We start from the raw sequence: 24,120 nt of genomic DNA, 5'->3' as shown, positions 1-24,120 counted from the left end.
ATTAAAAATCCTTAAGCTACCAAATTATTCCTCAGCAAGGGCTGGAAAGAACATAAGTATGAACGAGTTAGCCTATATCTCACACCCAAACACATGTGCACACTGGTGTGAAACACACAGGTCTGTTCATTCACTCCACAAAACCTTTTTTTTTTTAATTTTTAATTTGTGGGGCACCTGGGTGGTTCAGTCAGTTAAGGTCTGACTTTGGCTCAGCTCATGATCTCACGGTCAGAAAGTTCGAGCCCCACGTGGGGCTCTATGCTAACAGCTCAGAGCCTGGAGCCTGTTTTGGATTCTGTGTCTCCTTCTCTCTCTGCCCCACCCCCACTTGTGCTCTGTCTCTCTCTGACTCTCAAAAATGAATAAATGTTAAAAAAAATTGATCTTTAATTTGAGGGGAAGGTAGAGAATCCCAACGACACAGGGCTTGATCTCACGAACCATGCGATTGTGACCTGAGCCAAAACTAAGTCGGATGTTTAACCAATTGAGCCACCCAGGTGCCCCTCCACCAATCTTTACACCTGCCCACCTGATTCTTGCCAGCAGTGGCTGAAAGTTGCAATTTTACCACAGAACCTTCAGGCCATGTGTGTGGCCTGAACATTGCCTCACCCTGGAGACCTCTGAGCAGGTCACAGGGAAAAAAAGCTAGCACACCCCAACACAAATGATCTCAGGAGCTAGTAGAGAGGCTGAGGGAGTAGTAGTCTGGAGGATAATGCCCGAGGTACTGACAAATGGATTGTGGTTCTATTCACCATACTGGAGCTCCACAGAGACTGTAAAGAATAGCCTCTTAGTGGGGCACCTGGATGGCCCAGTCAGTTAAGTGTTTGACTCTTGGTTTTGGCTCAGGTCATGATCTCACAGTTTCATGAATCCAAGCCCCGCGTTGGGCTCTGCACTGGATGCCCAGAGCCTGCTTGGGATTCTCTCTCTCTCCCTCTCTCTCTGCCCCTCCCCCACTTGCACTGTTTCTGTCTCTCTCAAAATAAGTAAATAAACATTAAAAAATTTAAAAAAAAAAGAATAGCCTCCTAGCTTTGGGAGTTTAAAACCCAACTGAGGATAAGAAATACATTTAGAAGAGAAGGAAAACATTTTCTATAATATATTATTAGATGTTCGATATTTTCTCTACATTATTTCCTTATCCTTACAATAGCCTCATGAGTGGAATGTTCTGAGCCTCTAATTCTTGATGAAGAAACCTACTCAGCTTAAACTGTCAAGGTCACAGCACCTTGGTAGAGCCTGCTTTTAGAGCCAGATCTTTGTGGCTTTAAAACCCCCTTTTTTGCCCTCTACTACACTCCCTCCAAAAATAAAAATTAGCATGTGTATTATCTGGCAATTTAATTCCAGTCAACCACTTTGAAATCAGGTGTGCCATCCACGCTCCCATAGAGGGAAGCACTTACAGAATCGGAGCCTTGGGAACAAACCCTGGCGGATTTCCTAACACTTGGTTAGTGACTTGTTACAGGATCTTGATTAACATTTGGGAGGCCAAGAGCTTGAAAGACATGGATCAATTATGTAGTCTCTTTCTGTGCCAAGTTGATTAAACAGTCCCTAAAAGAAATGCTATGGGTCTTGGGTCTTCCTGACACTTTGAGAGATGAAAAGGGGACTCTAAGTTTGGGTTGTGAGAATAGTACCATCTCACCTGACTGCAGCTTGCAATGTCCCTGAGGTCTAAATGCCACATGATGCTGTCCAGGGAAGCAGCTATTCCTGACTGGTACACTGGGATCTGTGCTATAGAAAATCGCTGATGGCCCAGAAATCCGTGCGTATTTCAAGCTGGTCCAACTCCAAAATATTTGTCACCCTACCCTTCCTCTCTTCTTCACTGAGCTTCACTGTCTTAGTCTCATGAAATCCCAGGGCTCACAAATATTCCCTCTGTTACACCAATGCAATGCACAATATTATAGCCCCAAAGTCCTCAAGTCCCACCAGCCTGCAATTAATTAGCTGCTGCAACAAATGAATCCCCAGATCTTACTGGCTTAACTCACTTGAGGTCTATTCCAATCCAGTGTGAAATCCAAAATTGGTATTCTTTTTTTTTCAATGTTTATTTATTTTTGAGAGGTGGGGGAGAGTGAGAGAAAGCAGGGGGAGGGGCAGAGAGGGGAGGGATGGAGGATCCAAAGCTGGCTCCATGCTGAAAGCAATAAGCCTGATGTGGGGCTTGAACCCACGAACGATGAGATCATGACCTGAACTGAAGTTGGACACTCAACCAACTGAGACACTCAGGTACCCCCACCCTCCTAAAATGGGTATTCTTGAACAACAGACAGCTTTCCTCCAAGTAGTAATTTGGGGACCAGGCGCCTCCCATCTTGAGTCACCATTTTCAATACTTGGCTTCCAGGATCATTTATCTATGTGCTTTAGGCTAGCAATTGGAGGGTTGTACGAGGTGGGGAGGGGGTGATTAGGGGCCTCACCCCAGAAGTGGAGCATATCACTTCTGTTCACATTCCATTGCCTAGAACTCCGTCACATGGCCATAGGTAACTGCAGGAGAGGCTGGAAACTGCAATGTACTGTTCTCAAGAAGTCCACCTGCTGCTCACATGAAGGCTGGCCTTCTCGATTGTGGCCAAGGTTACATAGGTCCATACCAGCAGTCAGACATTCCACAGAGCCATGCTTGCAAGATGCATGTTCTTCCAAACAGCTTTGCCAAAGGAAACTTTAAAACTTATACATAAAAACTGGATCAACATTTCTGAGAACCTATAATAAAAGAAGGCTGGAGGATTAGGTGGAAGGAGGAAAAAAGTTGTAATGCTCAGATTGGGTTTTTTGGTTTTTTCCTGTGCCTGAACATGGCAAGAGGCTTATTTACCCAAGGAAATCTCTACCTGTTAGTATTTCAGGTAATGTGACTGGATGAGGAATTCTAGGTAGTTCTGTGGAGACTGGGGGGAGAAGTCGAGAAGATGCCAGTCCCCATTTCTAGACCAGACCCTGAGCCCTGTAACTTGGATATAAAATCTGGTGAATGGGAGTATGTAAGGAAAAGGCATAGACTGTGTGTGCAGAGTAGAGAGCTTGGGATTTGGATCAGAAGAACCTGAGTAGGAAGTTACTGGGGAGTAACTTCTTTTCATGTGTGTAATGGAGATAACGTTTGAGAGTACTTTTTATTTTTAAAGGGGGTGGAGATAGTGTGCGTGTGTGTATATATATATAAATATATATATATGTTATTTTAAAGATCAATTTATGGGACACCTGGGTGGCTCAGTCCGCTAAGTGTCCAACTCTTGATTTCAGCTCAGGTCATGATCTCACCATTCATGGGATCGAGACCCATGCTGGGCTCTGCACTGGAAATGGAGTCTGCTTGGGATTCTCTCTCTCTCTTTCTCTCTCTCTCTCTCTCTGACCCTCCTCCCTCACACTCTCTCTTTCTGTAAAAAAATATTAATTAAATTTTTTAATTAAAAAAAGCTCAATTATATATACTATTTAAAGTATATATATATATATATATATATATATAAAATATCCAATTTTTCTATGTAGTAGAGGTAAAATCTGGTAGTAGAGGTGCTTAATAAATGCTGATTCCCTTTTGCCCCACCCCATTTCCCTCTGCCATTCAAAGTGCCCTCTGTTCTTTAGGCAGTCTTGATTATTAGACGGAAGAAACTATTTCACTTGGGCTTGGAGAGCTTATGTGAAGATACACCATTACTCAATATTAAACACGGATCTCTCTAATCCAGAAAGGTCAACTGCCCATCAGGGCTTAAGCTTCCAAATACTTGTGACTTGACCAGGTTCCACACCCCAGCCCAGCTCAGTGGGAGGAAGGGTGTAAACTTCGGCCCATCTCTGCCCACCTGCCTGGTCATCACAGGAGACTCCACACAGCAGTGTGGCATGGGGGTGTCCTCCTCCTTGCTGCCCGCCCCCCTCAGCACAGAGTGCAGACTCTCACTCTCAGACTCTCAAGGAGATTGGCAAGTCCAGTCAGCTGCTGCTTGCTAGAGTCAGTGTAAGGAACTAGGTAGAAGGATGTGTGTGCAAAGATGAGGAGGAAGGAGAGAGAATGGGGAAGGCAGGGGCATAAGACGTTGCATCTGAAGAGGAAGCATAGGGTGGCATCTCATGCCATCTCTGCCTGTGCTCAGCCCTCCACCTGCACTCCCCTCCCTTCCCATGGTCCTCCTCTATTCCTGCATTCACTGCTGTATCACTGGCGCTCAGTGATACAGAATTCACTTCATGTAAAGGAGAAGCATGAGCCCATGTCTGTGTAAAGGAGAAGCGCTCACATCCGTGGGGTTTCAAAAAAGGTGGAGGAGGGGGGACTTGTGGGCTTCCCACCCTAGCAGCAATCATTAGAGATGAGGAAACCAGTGTCCTGTAAAGACAGCATGACTTATCCAACGTCACACAGTCATGACTCTGAGGCTTAAACTTGGGTGCACTTAGTTGTGAGCAATAATTCCTTTTTATTTTCTTTTACGTTTATTTATATATTTTGAGACAGAGACAGCAGTGAGCAGGAGAGGGGCAGAGAGAGAGGGAAACAGAAGATCCCATGCAGGCTCTGTACTGACAGCATGGAGTCCAAAGTGGGGCTCAAAGTTACAAAAACATGAGACAATGACTGGAGCTGAAACCAAGAGTCTGACACTTAACCAACTGAGCCACCCAGGTGCTCCAAGAATTCCTTTAAAAATTTTTTTTAATGTTTATTTTTATTTTTGAGAGAGAGAGAGAGAGAGAGAGAGAGAGAGACAGCTTATGAGTGGGGGAGGAGCAGAGAGAGAGGGAGACACAGAATCCCAAGCAGGCTCCAGGCTCTGAGCGGTCAGCACAGAGCCCGATGAGGGGCTGGAACCCACGAACCATGAGATCATCACCTGAGCCCAAGTTGAACGCTCGACTGACTGAACCACCCAGACGTCCCAAGAATTCCTTTTTAAATAATACCATCACTGATCCTGAAAACAGCAACCTTTATTGGGTGCTTGCTGTCTTCCAGACATTGTGCTGAATTATGGACATAATTATCTCACCAAATTCTCACCCGACACCATGGGGGCAGGTACTATTCTCATGCTCATTTTACAGGGGAGGAAACCGAGCCTCACAGGGGTTTGGTAACTTGTCCATGGTCACACCGCTACTGAGTGGGAGTCAGGATCTGACCCAGGTGATCCGGCTCCTGAACTCAGACTCTTGCCTGTTGCACAATCTAGATTTGGCACAGCACAGAGAGGTCTATGTGGGAAGGGACATGCTTAACATTCTCCTGGAGACCAGATGTTATCCTCAACCTTGGTCCCACGCTCTAATTTCAGAGCATAGGGAGCAGCAGAGTTGGTATTTGGAGCAGCTGAGTGTTCACTCTTCATTGCTGACCATGGGCTCTTTGTAAGCAAAGGCTCTCATTTGGAGGGGGGACTCTTAGGATGGGGATAGCCCCTTGTAGACAATGGCTATCCTCTTTACTACCTTGTAGAGAAATGATGTAAGATTGTGACTTCGTTGATCCTCCTCTGGCAAATATTTGTTTAGGCAAAACTTGGTCACATGCTAAGTTTCCTGACCTCTAGATGGGCATCATGAACCCACATACAGTTGTTGAGCCAACAATAATACCTACGTAAGCCCTAGAAGTCTCTTCATGGTTCAGCTTATATTTTGCAGCAGAGTAGAATATGGGCAGATTCTGATTTCCCTTTCTTTTGTGATATTTCCTTAATGAACTGATACATTTTTGCATGGACTGTGTATAAGTGCCCTATTCTAGGGAATAGAAAGGCATACATTCCCTTTCATAGAAATTAATAATGATAGTAGCTGCCAGTTTTGAGGACTCTGACAGGAATAGATGTGTGTACATATATGTTCATTTAATCTGCCCAACAGGCCATTGAGGTAAGAATTATAATGCGTGCTTTGCAGATGAGGAAGTGAGGCTCAGAAAGGGAAATTAATTTCCCCAAGTTTACACAGCTACCAAGTAGTGGAGCCAGATACAAACCAGATCTGTTGCACCCCAGAGTCCTCACTCTCATGCACTGGGCTATACTCGCGTCGGCCTTTGTGAACAGCCAGAAATAAGGGCCATATTGCTCTTCCTCAGCTCTTTTAAAGCCAAAGTTACAGTTTTAGGTGGATGAGCCCTACCTTTAACCTGGTTGGGCATCAGAGTCCTCCATAGCAAGCAGCTTAGCACAAAGCAATTGTGTTCTGCTGATGAAATGGTAACACCATGCCTGTTGCTGTGTCCTTAAAAGCCCATTTACCTGTGTCTCAGAGAGAAGTCAAGAACTTGGACCTAGCCTGACAGGAATGTGCACCAGTTAAGAGCAGCCTTTGAGGTTTGATCCTAGTTCTGCCATATTATTTTGGGTTTGTTACTAAACCTCTCTGTGATTTTGTTTTCTCGTCTGTAAAATGGCAATAATAATGCCTGTCTGTATTGGAAACCATATTCCTATCTTCCTAATTACAATGGCTCCCTGAATGCCACCCCCACCTCTCTCTCTCTCTCTCTCTCTCTCTCTCTCTCTCTCTCTCTTTCTGACACACACACACACACACACACACACACACACACACACACCTCAGCAGCTTTGTATTATAGGGTGGGGGGCAGGGAGCATTTGACAATCAAATTCTCTCCTGCAGCATTCCAAATTTGAGATTGAGAAAATCTAATACTTTCTGGATTGAACTTAAATTTAGGGTTCCAGAATGGTCACATTCCCTCCAACATATGGTTTGAGAAACAGCAAGATCTACAACTGGGAACACTTTGAAGGTTGCCGATTTGGGGGGGGGGGCAGATTAGGAGTACAATCAAGTTTAAATGCAAATGGAACTCCCCTTGGTAGGCCCAGGGTGATGGGAGGGGGGCAGATGACATTTGCTTAAAGTTTGTTTGTATGAACAGAATGTTTTCTTTGTCTCAGACCAGCAGGGGTGCCATAGAATGTTTACTTCCTCCTTTGTAAGGGCAAGCCGACCTTGTTCATGCCACATCCCCAGCATTTAGCACAGGGCGTGGTACATAGTCAGAGATCAATAAGGATTTTCCTAAAACCTGAATGCGATTTTTTAATATACTAATGTTAGTACTGGCCCACTCACATCCCCAGGAAGTGACCACATGGAAGGATTCAAACAGAAGTTTATCCAGCTCCAAAGCCGTGTCCTTCCTGTCATTAGTGCTCTTATGGGGCTTCCAATTTGGCAAATAAAGGACACCCTATGGGTCCTGTTCACACCCAATCTCAACCCCATGTCCCCTCTCTCCTGCCCTTCTCTCTGTCCTCACCATTAGCCAAAACTCCCATTCATTTATCACCGTCTCTACTGTGGGTTCACTTAATAGTTATTGAGCACAATAAATACTTATCATTGAAGCACAGAAGACAAGAGATAAAGAAGACCACTCCCCCACCCTAGCCATCAGGATATTCACAGGAGAGAAATGTAAAAATAATAATAATTGCAACACAGTGTGCTAAGTGCTATGACCAGACAAGTATACAGACAACGTTACCTCTCCCAAGGGTGGGGATTGAGGAAAGTTTTGGCGGTGACATTTGTGCTAAGCCTTGTGAGATGTGGTAGAGAAAGAAAGGGAAATGGTGTTCCAAGTTCAAGGAACAGCTTGAACTGAGCATGAAGTACCTGGCAAGGAGCAGCAGCCAGAGAATCCCAGAGTGCCTGAGGGTGAGGAGGAAGACAGGAGGCAGGGAGGCAGGCTAGGGCCCCACTGCCAAGGCTCTGAAGGCCCCACTCAGTTTGGAGTAGCCCAAAGGACAAACAAAGCAGGTTCTTGGGGCACCAGCAAAACAGGGCACCCAAAATAAAATCAGAAAAGAGGACATCTAAAAAGAAACAAGTTTAATTTCAACACACCTTTGAGGTTTGTTGAAATTTCAAAATTATTTCAAAATATGTTTTTATTTCATGGTTGAGCACTTTCTTAAAATTTGCGGTTACATATAGAGAACATCTCTATCATTTGTTCAGTGTTTAGGGCCTCTTTAAGGTTTCTTTCTGGCTCTGACTCTGTTTCAGAAATTGGACACCAACCAGCCTCAGCTTTGGGATAGGCAGGGTTGTGTTGAGGCAGTTTTGCAGAATTGCTTCATGAATAACCTATAGTTATTCATGCACCCCCTAACCTACCCAGGAGTACTAGCAATTTATGAGATCAGTTGTTTGTCCAAAGGACCTCTCCTGGTGGCATTTCAGAAACTGTGAGAAATGAAGCAAGGTAGGGAGGGTCTCTTCCTGTAGCCCTAGAATTAGAACCCAGGCCCCTGGCGAAATGACAAGGACTCTACTACTCTCTAAAGAGAAGTCAACTATATTGCTAAAGCCATAAGAATCTGCAAACCGGTCCTGCCATGCCCAAGCAGCTGAGTCATCCTTATCCCATGTTAAGTAAGACATCTTATGGGACACGATGTTCATGGCCAGAATGAACACACGCCTCTGCCTTCGCCTACTGCCACTGGGGAGGGAAGGAGGACATATTCCTCCAAAAAGCCGAGGGGAGTACAGATTTCAGAAAATCACTTATCTAGCTGAGGAGTGCTTACAAGAAGGGGGAAATGAACTCTCACTCCCCACCTGGTTGGTTACTGCAGCTACCCGGCATCCCCCAATCCCACCGCAGTGCTGTCTGATGAGAGACATCCTGGAAGAGCCTAACACATATATTGAGAGTTAGGGTTCTCGGAAAAGAAGGTGGACAAGATGAAGTGAAACTCTATACCAAGAGAACGACATATATCGTGTTGGCAAAGACCACCACAAGTGCCTAAATCAGACCAAGCCAGGAGACTGAGGTGGCCTCCTTCCCACCAGCAGGTGACCTAGGAGCACCCCTGCTGGTTCTTCTGACTCTCCCTGTCCTCAATACCAAAGGCCCTAGGCCCAGAGCAGACAGGGGAGATGTCAAAGAAGGGGCTGCACCCTTGCTAACACCCAGTTCCTAGATTGTGATTTCTACAGGGATGTATTCCATGCCTGGCATGTGTCTGGCCCAGAGGAGATGTTTCTTTGTGTTTAAAAAAAAAAAAAAAGGAATGAGTGGATAAAGTACATAATAAAGGCCAGGGCCCACCCCCCACCCCACTCCACCCCTTTCTCTGTCACTCATAGCTTACCTGCTTCAGGAGACTCTTGTCGGCCAGAGGAGGGTGTTCCTTTGGGTCAGAGACTTGCCTAGGCAACAAGGAGGAGTTACCCAGGATACCTACTGGTGTGAGTTCTTCAGAAGTAGTTTCTGGGCAGGGCTTAAGGCTCTCACCTCCCTAGTCCCACCCCTGCCCTTGCATTCTAATTCGGGGGTGGGGTTGGAAGAGTATAAATTTCAGCCATTCTCTGCCTTGCTGCCTTGCTGCCAGACTTTCTACAGCAACATGAAGGTGGGGGGCTTCCTCCTCCTGGTGATGCTCATCACCCTCAGCTTGGAGGTGCAGGAGCTCCAGGCTGCGGTGAGGCCACTGGAATTGTTGGGTGAGTCCAGGCAGAAGACAGCCCTGTTCTCTGAATGAGGGAGCTGGAAAGTGGGCCAGCAGGGACCGGTGTGTGCAGGGGGAGGAGGGAAGAAAGGAGAAAAGGAAAGATGTTCTAGTCAAGGAGCCATCTTGACCGCATAAATCTCCCTCCCTCTGCTTCCACTCTTCCCCCTCCTTTCCTCGGGTCATCCCTTAATCCGGACTCTCCACTCTTCCCTTTTTGCTGCCCCATCATCTCTTCCATCTCCCCCAGCATCTCTCTCCCCATGGGTTTCTTGGCCTTTTGCAACAAATAAATCAGATCACTAGAGAACACATTGTCTTAGTCACATTACACACAAATCATCTCGATCTCCGCTTTTCCCTTTACCACCAACATTCTCAAAGGAGCCATCTTAACTCTCTGCCCCTACTTCCCCACAACTCATTCCTTCACACCCTGAAGACTGACTGTCGCCCTTTCTGTCCTCATCAGTCTCCAGAAACTTTGCTCCCAGGATCTGCTGGCAAATCTCTTGACGCTCCTCGGCAGCGAAAGCCTGTAACCTCTGCATCTGACATGGTTTGCTGCCCTGTCAATCCGCAAACTTTCTTCTCTCTTGGATTCTCTTCACTGTAGCTCCTGCTTCTCCCTAAATATTCCTGGGTTCTCACTTACTCCCCTCTCTTCTTTGCTGTCCTCCTCCCCCCTCCATTAAACCAGTTGCCAAATACCGTCCATTCTTTGAAATTGTTTCTTGCATGTGTTCCTTCCTTTCCCCTCCCCATTGCCACACAGCACTTCCGGCCCTGACTACCCCATGCTTGGGCCAGTGCCCAAGTTTCCTGACCGCACCCCCTGGCCCCCTTTCCCTTCTGAGGTTTGCTTGCTCACTGAATCCTGGTCCATTTTATGCCCTCACACCAGAATAATCTTTGTAAGCAAACTGCGGTCATATCCCTCCCTTGGCCTACCAAATGGAATCCAAACTCATCAGGTCCTCAAGATCTGACCCCAGTAACTTTGTCCCCTACCTGTTTGTCCTGCTTGACTTCCAGCTGCTCCCGTGTACTTCTCCAGCCTCACATTTGCCAGTCCTCCTGTATTCCTTGCATTCCAGGCCGAGCAGTGAGGAGAGGAGACGTTCACTCTCAGGTTGTGCAAGTGGCTCCTTAAACTTTGTGCCCTGGATGCCTCACATGACTGCATTTCCCCTTGTGAACTTTTGCTAGTAATTCTTTTTTCTTCTCACAAGACTCTACCACCACCACCGCCCCCCCCATGCCCCCGCCCCGTCAAGTCTGTCTTAAAAAGATTCCTGTACTTCAAGACTCACCTTTTGTGGCTAATCTAACTGGAAATAATGTCCTCCCTCCTCTGAGCCCCTTTTCCTTTGGATATACCTCTCTCAGGACACCTGTCACATACTGCTTTGTTTTTAGTACTTCATTTTTTAAAAATATTTTAATGTTTGCTTATTTTTGAGAGAAAGAGAGTGGGGAGGGGCAGAGAGAGAGAGGGACAGGGGATCCAAAGTAGGCTCTGTGCTGACAGCACAGCCCAATGTGGGGCTCGAACCCATGAATCAAATTTGGACACTTAACTGACTGAGCCACCCAGGCACCTTGTTGTTAGTACTTTAAACACAAGTCTTATCTCTGTTGTTAGATTCTAAGCTGCTTTAAGATAGTGACTCTACCTGACATCTTTTCTTTTAACTGTTTTTTTTTTAATGTTTATTTATTTTTGAGAGAGAGACAGAGAGAGAGAGAGAAAGAGAGGGAGCATGAGGTGGGGAGAAGCAGAGCGAGAGGGAGACACAGAATCTGAAACAGGTTCCAGGCTCTGAGCTGTCAGCACAGAGCCCAACGCAGGGCCCAAACTCACAAACCACGAGATCATGACCTGAGCTAAAGTTGGATGCTCAACCCACTGAGCCACCCAGGCACTCCTTAAATCTTTATATTTTCTGAATAACTTAGCTCTATGCTTCATACATAGCAAAGATCAACAGATTTAAGGAGTGGGGCAAAGTCTTCAACCATCTCACCATATATCAACAACAGCAAACAGAAGCAGGGAGGGATCGTACTGACTTTCTCTGAGGTCTGCAAGTATATTATAGACATCCCACCAGGCTCCCTTCTTATACTCTTAAACATTGCTAGTCATCACAGGATTCTTTTCCTGTTGAGCCTGGACAAGATGCCCCAGCCTTCTCAACGCAGCATTAAGTAGTCATCTCTGTTGATCAGACTTGACACTGGAGAATGAACTTCATTTCCCCTGCTAGAGCTAAGAGCTCCATTTTACATATGAGGAAACAAGAGCCCAGAGAAGTCCAGACACAGAATCAGGTAGAGAAACCCCTGAGTAGAAGCAAAAACACAGCACACATTCGTCCAGAGCTCTGCATACATATAGCTAGAAGTTCCTGTGGGGTCTTAACCGGCTTCTTGGACCTATTTCATTGGGTCTCAAAGACTAACTGTGAGGCTCTGGGAACCTAGGGGGCCTCCACTCAGGTCAGGAGTGACTCCTTGACATTTGGCAATGTGCACTTCATCTCAGAGTCTGTTTCACCATGTGGGACGGCAGAGGGAGCTTGGCCTAGGGACCAGGCTGGTCTGGGTTCAATTCCATTTCTGTACCTACAGATGTGGGCAATTCACCTCTGTGCACACCAGTCACCACACTTATTAAATGAGGTTAATCAGATTCACTGCGCAGGGTGACAGCAAGGCACGCTGGATGGCATTTGCTTAATGTGAGTCTCCTCTTTTCTGCCCTTTTCCCTGCAAAGTAGGGAAGTGAGGACATTTGAGTGGGCTTCTTTGCACTCCCCTTCTGCAAATACAATGATTCTCTTATTTAAAGTAGGCCTTACTTTATTGTGATTATGTGAATGTATTGTCTTTAACTGAAATATATAAGATGTTAAAGAGTATTATTCTGTAATTATTTAAAAATTCCATATTTATTGAATTGAATTTATTGAATTTATTTATTTATTGTCTTTAACTGAAATATTTAAGATGTTAAAGAGTATTATTCTGTAATTATTTAAAAATTCCATATTTATTGAATTGAAAGAAGAAAGTGGAACTAGCCGCTTCAGTCAAGGGCTGTCTTCTCTGATACCTGGGCTTAAAACAAGGTGGTCTGTTCTAACATAGGTAGCTGCACTGAGGAATGCAGTGGTGACTGGGATTGTGATCCAGATGAACGCTGTGTCAGCAATGGGTGTGGCCACGTCTGTGTTCCAGCCTAAGGACAGGTGAAAACATCAGGCCCTTCCCTGCTTCCTCAAACCTTGTCCAACCTAAGGAGGCTGGCTCTGGTGGGACTTTCCAGAGCTGGGTGGAACAGAAGCCTATCATTCTGTGGCCTCTCCCTCTTTACACCCTTCTCAAGAAAAAGAAGCATCCATCACAGGATGGTAGCTTCCAAACCTTTAAAATAATTTCATTACCCAATATATCCAGAAGACAAATCAGACTATTTATCTGAACAAAAAGAACATTAAAATCAGTCACATTATGCCCCATCCCCAAATGATATCTGCTTAATACTTTGGTGCATATTTTAAACACACACATGCAAATACATAATATACATACATATATATTATATATATATGTACATGTTATATATATTAATATATGTATATATTATATATATATTGAAATGAGATAATTTGTGTCTATTTTTATTTCTTAATTATTTCACTTAGAAAATAGCTATTTTCTAATACAACTTTTAACAATACCAACGTTTCTATACCATCGTCAATAGGCATAAGGCTGTTATACCTTTAACAGCCTTATAAAAAAGTTCATCATATATGTTCATATACTTAGTAACCCCCATTAATACACACTTGATATGTTTATTATTTATTTTATTAATACAGTTGTAATGAATACTAAATTGGTATACATGCCCTTATTAACTTCCTTGGGATAAATTCTAAGAATTATAATCTATGGCCCAAGAGTATGTTCATTTTATTTATTTATTTTTCAATATATGAAGTTTATTGTCAAATTGGTTTCCATACAACACCCAGTGCTCATCCCAAAAGGTGCCCTCCTCAATACCCATCACCCACCCTCCCCTCCCTCCCACCCCCCATCAACCCTCAGTTTGTTCTCAGTTTTTAAGAGTCTCTTGTGCTTTGGCTCTCTTCCACTCTAACCTCTTTTTTTTTTCTTCCCCTCCCCCATGGGTTTCTGTTAAGTTTCTTGGGATCCACATAAGAGTGAAACCATATGATATCTGTCTTTCTCTGTATGGCTTATTTCACTTAGCATCACACTCTCCAGTTCCATCCATGTTGCTACAAAGGGCCATATTTCATTCTTTCTCATTGCCACGTAGTACTCCATTGTGTATATAAACCACAATTTCTTTATCCATTCATCAGTTGAAGGACATTTAGGCTCTTTCCATAATTTGGCTATTGTTGAGAGTGCTGCTATAAACATTGGGGTACAAGTGCCCCTATGCATCAGCACTCCTGTATCCCTTGGGTAAATTCCTAGCAGTGCTATTGCTGGGTCATAGGGTAGGTCTATTTTTAATTTTTTGAGGAACCTCCACACTGTTTTCCAGAGTGGCTGCACCAATTTGCATTCCCACCAACAGTGCAAGAGGGTTCCCGTTTCTCCACATCCTCACCAGCATCTATAGTCTCCTGATTTGTTCACTTTGGCCACGCTGACTGAGAGTATGTTCATTTTAAACCTCTGGTGCACATTGCCAGATTAGCCCATGAGAACCCCTTTCCTGTAGAAAAATTTCAGGGTCCTCATGTGATATTTTTAGTAGCCATCAAATGAAAAAAAATGCATCATGGAAAGCTACCATGATTCAGTCTTGATTATAAATTAGGTTGTATTTATTAATTAACGTACTAACTAACACAACAGAATCAACATAAACTTCAGAAGTAAGCCATTTGTGTTCAGAAGTTACTATTTGTCCAATCCACCCACAATCCTTGGGATGCTTTTAGCCTTGCTCGCTCTTTTCAAGTGCTTATTGATTCCCAGAACTGGGAACTGTCACCTCTCAATTGCAGTCTGCAAACCTAGGTCACAAAAACAGCAGGTCTCATGCATAATTTTTTTTGTCCATTTTTCAGATGAAGATTTATCTTAAGGGTCATCCTTCTCTAATAATTTCTCATCACTTCCTATCTTCAAAGATGTGACTGGAACTCCTTGCCCTGGAAGACAGATGAAAATGGGGACCTGTGGATGGAGATTACATGTGGTGGGGAAGGAAAAAGAGTCACTTCTTTCAATAAATCATCATTGTTAAAAGTACCCACACTGCTTGAGTTATTTGGTTAGGGGTGATGATGAGGTGGGGGAAACATTTGCTCAGGACTTGGTATGCCACTGTGTTATAGTCTCCACAAGAATCATCTAATTTATCCTTACCACCACCTTGTGACTGCTTATTACCACTACTATTTTACATATAAGGGGGCTGAGGTTTGGAGAGATTAAGTAATTTACTCAAACTCATATAGCAGATAAGTGTCAGGACCTTATCGCTAATCTCATGTCAAGCTCCAGGGCCTATGCATTATAGCATTGGAGTTAGGAGCTCTGATTCTGAATTCCAAACCCAGTTCCACCACACAACTGTGTGACCTTCAGCAAGTGTCCTAACCTTTCTGTGCTTTAGTTTTCTGATCTGATTATCAATATATACTTCCTAGAGCTACAAGGATAAAAGAAGTTAGTTCATGTAAAGTGCTTGGCATGCTTGGCATAGTGCCTGACACAGAAAACATTCAAAGTGCCTGACACAAACAAACATTACCAAATAGATAGGCTGATGGCCCTTAGTCCTAATTTTCTAAGATTCTAGAAGAGAAGCCAAGGCCAATCCTCCTTCCTAGCCTACCCTAGTTGATCTCAATTCTTAGGACCAGCCTCTCTCTTCTGGTTTTCCCCATTACAAAACATGGGTAAAAACAGACTTATAGTTTCTTGTCTCTGGTCTTCACAATCACAACTGGCCTGGGTTGTAGTCTGATTTTGGCCAACTTACTGCCTGTGTGGCCCTTGACAAATCATTTAAATTCTTTATACTTTCTTTTTTTAAGCCATTTAAACTTTTCTTATCTGTAAAAAGGGGGAAGTAACAGTGTCTCCCTCATTTGGATGCTAAGATTTACAGAACTTTATAGTTTACAAAGTATTTTCACAAAGATCCCATTTGATTTTCACAACAAGTAACAAATGGCAAATTGGGGGCTCCGAATAGTGAATCCATTAATTCTGTCAGCAAGCATTGGTGTCTTCCATGATGCAGTTGCTGTGCTAGCATTGATGAACAGCGATAGATGATGCAGACATTGAACAACAGTGATCCAGACAGATGGGATGTGTGCTTTCACAAAGCTCACAGTCTAGAAGAGGAAACAGATAAAACCAAGTAAATAACTACACATTATGGTAAAGGTTTTGAAGGAAATAAACAAGGATGTGAATTACAAGGAGAAGGGGGCAAGGTAAAGCCTACTTTAGTTAGGATGATCCACACTCTAATGAGGTAATAAAAATGAAGTCTTGACCGAGTTCCAAAAAAAGATTGAGAGTGAGGAGGAATAAGGATATGTGAGGAGATTTTCTTGGGAGAGATTTTTGCCAAGCTATGAATTCCACAGTTTGGGGGTTATCATCTAAACACAAGCCAATGAAGTGGGCCTTCAAGTCCTCCCTGAAAGCTTGATATATGTTTCTTCAGTTGGTGATCAGCAAAGGGTAGGAATGTTCATTTCCTTGGAGAAACCACATTGCCATCTGCTAGGGTACATTCCATCAGAACTCAACAGATTGGTATCAGTATACTTTACAATATCTGGGTCATTCAGTCTTGAATAACAGTATGCGTGGGCCACTCAGGTTGCAACCTAAGATGAGCCACACCAAACCCTGATCCTTTCCACAGTCTCTATCACACCACCTCCACTGTGATGATGATCAGGTCTCACATCCTTCTAGCCCAGTGTGTTGGATATCTCTTGTGCACTGCTTTGAATACTCTTGGCCTTACACTCTTATTCTTTAAAAAATTTTTTTTCAACGTTTTATTTATTTTTGGGACAGAGAGAGACGGAGCATGAACGGGCGAGGGGCAGAGAGAGAGGGAGACACAGAATCGGAAACAGGCTCCAGGCTCTGAGCCATCAGCCCAGAGCCTGACACGGGGCTGGAACTCACGGACCGCGAGATCGTGACCTGGCTGAAGTCGGACGCTTAACCGACTGCGCCACCCAGGCGCCCCGCTCTTATTCTTAGTCTAATCATTGCTACAGCAACCAGCTTCAATCAGGCATCTACTAGCTTAGCACAAGTTAAGGCTTTTATCAGAGCCTTGTCTTGGACTGTACCCCAGTACCCTCCACCTCTCACTTTTGCCTCAGGGCTTCTCTGTGCATCTGGAAACTCCCACAAGAGCCACCACCCACTGATGCATGCTCAAATGAAAAGCACTGGAGAACTGATGCTTGGTGGGGCAATGCTTGACAACAGAATTCAAAGGCTGGCAGATATATGCTTCCATCTTCCATTCCTCAGGAAGGGGGTTCTGACAGCATTCCATAAAGCTTCTCAGAAAATCTTGAGGATTGAGCAAATACCACCCCTTGCAATGGTTAATTCAATAGCCCATATGCATATTGATTCCCCTTTCTTCCCTGTTCATTCCTGAATAACTCACTCACATAACAACCTCATCTAAGGCTCTGCTTTGGAAGAACTCAGACTAAGACATCTGTGACTCGGCCTCAGCTCCTGATCTTCTCTGAGCAAGTGCTTGAACACCACAAATACACATACATAACATACACATACACACATCTCAAGAATAAGCAATAATATACAAGCATAATGAAATCTAAAGTCAAACAAAAAATATTCCTCCCCCCAAAGCCCAAAGTCTTTAGAAAACTAGCTCTTCTAAAGCATGCCCCCAATTGCCATTGCTAAACAGAAGTGTTTGTCTCAAGATAAAACATGTATATTCAGGTGCCTTCAAGGTTTTCCCTAAGAACCATTGATGATAATTTGTTTTACATTTGCATAACTCAAAAGGCTTGAGATGACCAAATGTAAATTTCATGCCTTCACTTCTTGGGTGGCTAAAAACTGTTTATAGCATTTAAAATGGCTATTTTCTTTTCCAGTTTCTTGCTTTTAAGGTTACAGGAAATCTTGGGGTGTCCAATCTCAACTAGGTCACCTTCGGGCAGGTTATATTTCACATGGCTTGAGTTTGAACTTCCAAATTACTTTTCTCGTGTGGTGAAGTGCCTCAAGATTCACAAAAGGATGCACAGCTAGCTGCAAGGAATACTGGTTACTATATCCTTTATGCAGGGTGGTTTTGTGCCTGGGAAAAAAGGTAAGAGCCCAAGATGTCGCAGACCTAGCAGTTTCTGCCATTGCCATCTACAACGGCCCCTCCCCAATTCCAGTCCGATTTTGAAACGCTAGTACTAAATAGGCATGTCAGCCCTGCCCAGGAACAAACTTTCTAGGAGGACAAATAAAGTCTCAATTTCAGTCAGGGCTCAAAGCGAAGTGGGCGGCAAGTAAAGCCTCCAAGCCGTTTCTGAAACCTATTCGCACAGCAGTGCAAGCAGATCCCAACGTCTAAGAACGCCAGCTCTGGTCTAAAGAAGTTATTTCCGGAGCTGGCGCCCGGAGCCGGGAATGCCCCGGAAGTATTTCCCTGTGGTCCTACGTGGGAAAAATGGCGGCGATGCAAGTGGCCGAGTCGCTGCCGGGCGGGCAGGCGCGAGACGTTCCACGAGAGCCACCTCCCGAGCAGGGCAGTCGGTTCCGCTGCTTGTCGGCCAGGCTCTGCGCCCTCCGTCCTGACGACAGCAGCTCCGCCCGCACCGAGATCCACCTGCTCTTCGACCAGCTCATCTCTGAGAACTACGGCGAGGTCGGCGGCGTGGCCCCGGAGGTAGGCGGCCTGCTGGGTAGGGAGGACTCGGGCCACGCCTGCTCGCCCCGGCCCCACCCTCAGAGACCCGGGCTGGCAGCTCCCGCCGGCCTCTCCTGGCCTCTCCTGGCTTCTCTCGGTACCGCTTCGCATTACTTAGTTCCAGGCATGCTTGCTCCCTCCGACTGTGGCGGTCTCTGCCCTCCTCTGTCTGGAAGACCCCGCAATGCTTGGCAAACTCGGCATCTTTCAAAACGCCGCTGATGACTTCTGCTCTGGTAACACCGCAGGTGTCATTTGGTCCGCCCCTCGCCTCCGCTCCGCTCTCTGCATACAAAAACACTTTGTATATAAAATTCACTATTACCATTTACTAAGTAATGGAACTCGGACCGTCACGTACTATATACCGCGCACGGTTCTAGGAATCTTACAACGTCGGTAATATTAGGTCTGTTTTACTGTTAAAAATACGGAGGCACATAAAGATCCAGTGTCATATTGCTGGCGAACGGCAGCGCTAGAATTGGAGCCTAAGTCTGTCACATGGTCCCTGCCATTTTCTGTTCCTCCGTGCTAGCTTTTCCCTCTTTGCCTCCTCTTTAGAAGTACTTTGACTCTGAATAATAATAATATTCACACACATCGGGCCTTAGAGACTACTTAATGAACTCCTAGAACTCTTGACCCAGTCATGCCACTGCCTACGGTGCTCAGAGGCACCTCAAACCTGACCGTTCCTAAAAATGAGTTACATTATCTCGGCAGAGACCACTGTATCCCCAACACGTCCCCTCCCCCCACTCAGGGAAACATGAACAGTCTGCCAAATCGCACTGGCACAAACACTGGTGCTTTCCCTTTCCCTCCTCCTGGATCTATCCACTCTGGATTCTTCAGACTCTATTTCATAAATGTTTCTCATCTCGTTTTCTGTGTTCCCTTGCCAGTGCCTTAAGCCTTCAGGCAAGATGACTTTTTCCTGAACTCTCCTTAAACTTCTGCCTCCAGTCCCGCCCTTCTCCATACCATTCTTTGCTTTGCTGCTAGAGTGCTCTTTTCTTTTGTGGGAAAAAAATCTGACTAGAAAGCAAAGCTCTGATTTGGGATGATCTTCACTACATACTGTAAGTGATCAGAGCAAGTTACAGAACAGTTCATGCATGCAGTGTGACACCAGTATAGGGTGAGGAGCGTGTTTAACAGACTGTGTATATTTATAGCGTTCACAACAACAAATGGAAGAGTTGACAACAACAAAATAGTGTGTATCACTAGGGAGTGGAGCGGAATTCGGGGAGTACTCGGGAACTTTTGCTCTATTGGTATAATTTGATATTTTTGTGTCAAAAATAATGTGCTTTTCCAGTCTCCCATCACTTCTTTTGTGCCCTGTGTGCAGTCATTTAAAACCTGCTCTTCCTCAAGCTTCTACTAGTGTTTCACACCTACTGGTGTTCCAGGTTTTGCACACTCCATTCCCTTTGCTTGCGGCATCTTTCGTTGCTTTGTATGTCTGGCAGATTTTTAAGTCATCCTTCAGATCATTCCAGGTTATGCTTAAAAATCACCTCTGTAAGACCTCCTTAATTACCATTTCCCCATAGAGTTTGTACTTAATTCTTTCAACATTTAATTCACTTTAATGTTTTGTGAGTGTTTCTAGATAATGAGCTCTTTGAAGTTCAGGAATATGTTTGTTCACCTTTGGATCCCAAAGATCTAACACATAATAGGTGCTCCAGACTTTTAATTCAGTAAACGTCTATAGAGGAATGAATGGTGTGATTTGCAAATAGATTTCCCGCTTTTTTTTTTTTTAAGAATTACCTAATTTTACATTAAACTTATACACGTGTCACTCCTGATTTTCCCAGTGGCCTTGAAAATATGGTTTCCTTGCTTTCTGTTTTCTTTTTCAAGATGGGAATGAATGAGTTTTATTTTTTAATTAAAAAAATTAATTCCAGTATGTTAATATACAGTGTTGTATTAGTTTCAGGTGTACAATATAGTGATTCAACAATTCCGTACATCACCCAGTGCTCATCATAACAAGTGCACTCCTTAATCCCCATCACCTATTTCACCCATCCCTCCCTACCCACCTCCCTTCTGGTAACCATTAGTCTGTTCTCTATAGTTAAGAATCTGTTTCTTGGTTTGTCTCTCTCTTTTTTTCCCCCTTTGCTTGTTTGTTTTGTTTCTTCAATTCCACAGATGAGTGAAATCATATGATATTTGTCTTTCTCTTATTTTGCTTAGCATTGTACTCTGTAGCTCCATCCATCCAGGTCATTGCAAATGGCAAGTTTTCATTCTTTTTTATAGCTGAGTAATATTCCACTGTGTGTGTGTGTGTGTGTGTGTGTGTATACACACCACATCTTCTTTATCCATTCATCTGTTGATGGACATGGGCTGCTTTCATACTTTGGCTATTGTAAATAACGCTGCTGTAAACATAGGGGTGCATGTATCCCTTTGAATTAGTGTTTTTGTATCCTTTGGGTAAATACCCAGTAGTGCCGTTGCTGGATCTTAGGGTAGTTCTATTTTTAACTTTCTGAAGAGCCTCCATACTGTTTTCCACAGTGGCTGCACCAGTTTGCATTCTCACCAACAGTGCACGAGGGTTCCTTTTCCTTCATATCCTTGCCAACACCTGTTGTTTCTGGTGTTTTTTATTTTAACCATTTTGACAGGTGTGACATGATATCTCATTGTAGTTTTGGTTTGCATTTCCCTGATGGTAAGTGTTGTTGAGCATCTTTTCATGTGTCTGTTTGCTTACTTTTTGGTATTTTTAACTTCGGTGTGTGTTTTTATATTCTGGAAGCCTCTCTTTGGCTATTTAATTGCACTCTCTACATATGTAGAGACTCTGGAGTTTTTAGACTGACAAAAACCATATTGTGTCTTTTCCTTCTTTTTAGCACATCCCATTTCTGTGCTATCATTTAATTTTCTTCCTACTTCCTGCCTCACATTTTATCTTTCCTCATTTTGAGTGTGAACATTGCCTTTCATTTTTCTGTTTGGCTGTGTTTGGGGGGCAGGGGTTGCTTCTTTACTTGACTAATAAATAGGCATATCACCTTTCATTGTTTTTTGTTTTTTTGTTTTTTTTGTTTTTTTTGGTAGGATGTCAGTGCTCTTCTTGTCCAAGCTTGCCGACTGGTGCCTCTTAATCAGAATCATCTTGTCAGCAAAGTGTCTCAACTTATCCACCATTTACTTAACAGATTACAGGTAATCATGTGCATAACTTTAGAATTTATCATGAACTAAATAAGTACCTTTGACATGCTACATCTGTGCTAGGGGCGATAGGCTGATCTTTTGAGAAATTAGAAGAAGCACTTCCTTACTAGGGATGATATTAAATATAATTCTGACCAAAAAAATTATTCTGCACAATTCTAGAAGTTTGTCCATTAGAATTACCCCTTTCTGGGGCGCCTGGGTGGCGCAGTCGGTTAGGCGTCCAACTTCAGCCAGGTCACGATCTCGCGGTCCGTGAGTTCGAGCCCCGCGTCAGGCTCTGGGCTGATGGCTCAGAGCCTGGAGCCTCTTTCTGATTCTGTGTCTCCCTCTCTCTCTGCCCCTCCCCCGTTCATGCTCTGTCTCTCTCTGTCCCAAAAATAAATAAACGTTGAAAAAAAAAATTTTTTTTAAAAAGAATTACCCCTTTCTGTTTGGTTCAAGAAAGCAATATCATTGAGTCCCCCAGGTCTTAGAATTTTTCATGGAAGATGTATTTGACCAAGATATATCTAAGAATAAGTTGAAACAATCTACTACTCCTTTCCTACCAATATGTTTTCCCCTTCCCCATTTTTGTGGTCCGCTTTTGATCTTCATAAACATAAGTAGCTTGGGAGCAAGAGGACACTAGATAGAAAGACCCTTGGGGCGCCTGGGTGGCTCAGTCGGTTAGGCATCTGGCTTCGGCTCACGTCATAATCTCGCAGTCCGTGAGTTCAAGCCCCATGTCAGGCTCTGTGCTGACAGCTAAGAGCCTGGAGCCTGTTTCAGATTCTGTGTCTCCCTCTCTCTCTGACCCTACCCTGTTCATATTCTGTCTCTCCCTGTCTCAAAAATAAATAAACATTAAAAAAATTTTTTTTAAAAAAAGATAGAAAGACCCTTGTTATTTATAACAAGGTCCGTGCTGTAGCTCTCCTTTCTCCAGAATGTTTTCAGTTTGCTAAATAAATCTCATATCTTTTTAGGAACAGTTCAGACATTGAGGCTGTTACCATAAGATGCCACATGAGGATGTGAATGTAGTTAGCACAAAATTTACAATTAGCACCATATAACCTTTTGGCTGCTTTTGGCTGCAAGAAACAGAAAAGTCAACCTATAACAGCTTAAAAACAATTTTTTTTAAAATTATATCATACCACAACCCCCAAGAGAGGCACTCCAGGAGCACTTTATGAGAAACTTCCTGACATTGTATGGGCTGTCCTCAGCTAGCATCTCTCCTAGTCAAGATGGCTGCCTCAGTTCCAGGCATTCCATGCGAAATAAATAAATAACCCCCAGCAGAAGCAAAAAAATGATTTATTTTGTGTCTCTGTAAGAATGAGGCATGTTGTTGGGGCACCTGGGTGGCTCAGTGGGTTGAGCGTCCGATTTCAGCTCGGGTCATGATCTCACAGTCTGTGAGCTCGAGCCCCGCGTCGGGCTCTGTGCTGACAGCTCAGAGCCCGGGGCCTGCTTCAGATTCTGTGTCTCCCTCTCTCTCTGACCCTCCCCCATTCATGCTCTGTCTCTCTCTGTCTCAAAAATAAATAAACGTTAAAAAATTAAAAAAAAAAAAAAAAGAACGAGGCATGTTGGGGCGCCTGGGTGGCTCAGTCGGTTGAGCGTCCGACTTCAGCTCAGGTCATGATCTCACGGTCCGTGAGTTCGAGCCCCGCGTCAGGCCTTGTGCTGACAGCTCGGAGCCTGGAGCCTGCTTCAGATTCTGTGTCTCCCTCTCTCTCTGCCCCTCCGCCTTCATGCTCTGTCTCTCTCTGTCAAAAATAAATAACCATTAAAAAAAAATTTTTAAAAAAGAATGAAGCATGTTGTCCCCTCACTCTGCATCAGACCTCCCCTCATATCTGGCTGGGGAGACCTAGGTCTGATCAAGGGAATAGTATTACCATGGGTGACTGAAACCAGGGGTTAACCTTGACTGCACATTAGAATCAACTGCAGGGCTTAAGCTCCCTAGATGATTACACTGTGCAGCTCAACTTTTATATCAGGGTTTCCCAATCTCGACACTTACTGATATTTTGGATTGGGTAATTCTTAGTTGTAGGGCGGCTCTCCTGTGCATTGTAGGATTTTAGCAGCATCCTTGGCTTCTACCTTAGAAGGCAATAGCATCCCTCTGATTGTGACAGTCAAAACTGTCTACAGACATTCCCATTTCCTTGGGAAATAAGATTTCCCCTGGTAGAGAACCAGTATCTTAGCTAATTAGGATTTACCCTCAGGTCCCATGTGCAAGAGGTGAGTACCCAAATAAAATCAATACTCTGCCAGCAGGAGAGAGGAGATGAGTGCTGATAGGTAAGCAGTGTCTGCTACCTGTGACGTCCTAAATGAAATGAGGCTGTTTTCAAGTTCAGA

At 44.1% G+C, this 24,120-nt stretch overlaps 1 protein-coding gene and 2 long non-coding RNA genes across 7 annotated transcripts in view; 2 read left to right on the top strand and 1 right to left on the bottom strand.

Annotated features, from left to right (window-relative positions):
- Window positions 1–9,393: 9,393 nt before the first annotated feature.
- LOC121017090 (uncharacterized) lies at window positions 9,394–14,843 on the top strand. The gene is made up of 3 exons (XR_005784624.1): window positions 9,394–9,531; window positions 12,690–12,790; window positions 14,660–14,843. It is a non-coding gene; the product is annotated as an uncharacterized LOC121017090 (long non-coding RNA).
- LOC121017091 (uncharacterized) lies at window positions 14,392–16,132 on the bottom strand. Its single transcript, XR_005784625.1, has 2 exons — window positions 16,054–16,132; window positions 14,392–15,940 (listed from the first exon to the last, which is right to left on the bottom strand). It is a non-coding gene; the product is annotated as an uncharacterized LOC121017091 (long non-coding RNA).
- A 2,129-nt stretch (window positions 16,133–18,261) lies between these two features.
- The window catches only part of HEATR6 (HEAT repeat containing 6), a 36,509-nt gene continuing 30,650 nt past the window's right edge, over window positions 18,262–24,120 (top strand). For 3 of the 5 annotated variants that reach the window (XM_040455171.1, XM_040455169.1, XM_040455168.1), the window contains exons 1-2: window positions 18,262–18,507; window positions 21,631–21,738. In XM_040455171.1, the coding sequence (XP_040311105.1) occupies window positions 18,289–18,507; window positions 21,631–21,738 (327 nt within the window). In that variant the 5' untranslated portion in view covers window positions 18,262–18,288. Of the gene's footprint in view, window positions 18,508–18,568; window positions 18,765–18,851; window positions 19,614–21,630; window positions 21,739–24,120 lie in introns of those variants that run through there. The other 2 variants (XM_040455170.1, XM_040455172.1) reach the window with 2 other exon arrangements.

Source organism: Herpailurus yagouaroundi, unplaced genomic scaffold, assembly GCF_014898765.1.
Source record: "Herpailurus yagouaroundi ecotype Mexico unplaced genomic scaffold, PumYag 215, whole genome shotgun sequence".
NCBI lineage: Eukaryota > Metazoa > Chordata > Mammalia > Carnivora > Felidae > Herpailurus > Herpailurus yagouaroundi.
Note: the sequence above shows the minus strand (reverse complement) of the source record. Positions and strands in the feature narration are given on the sequence as shown.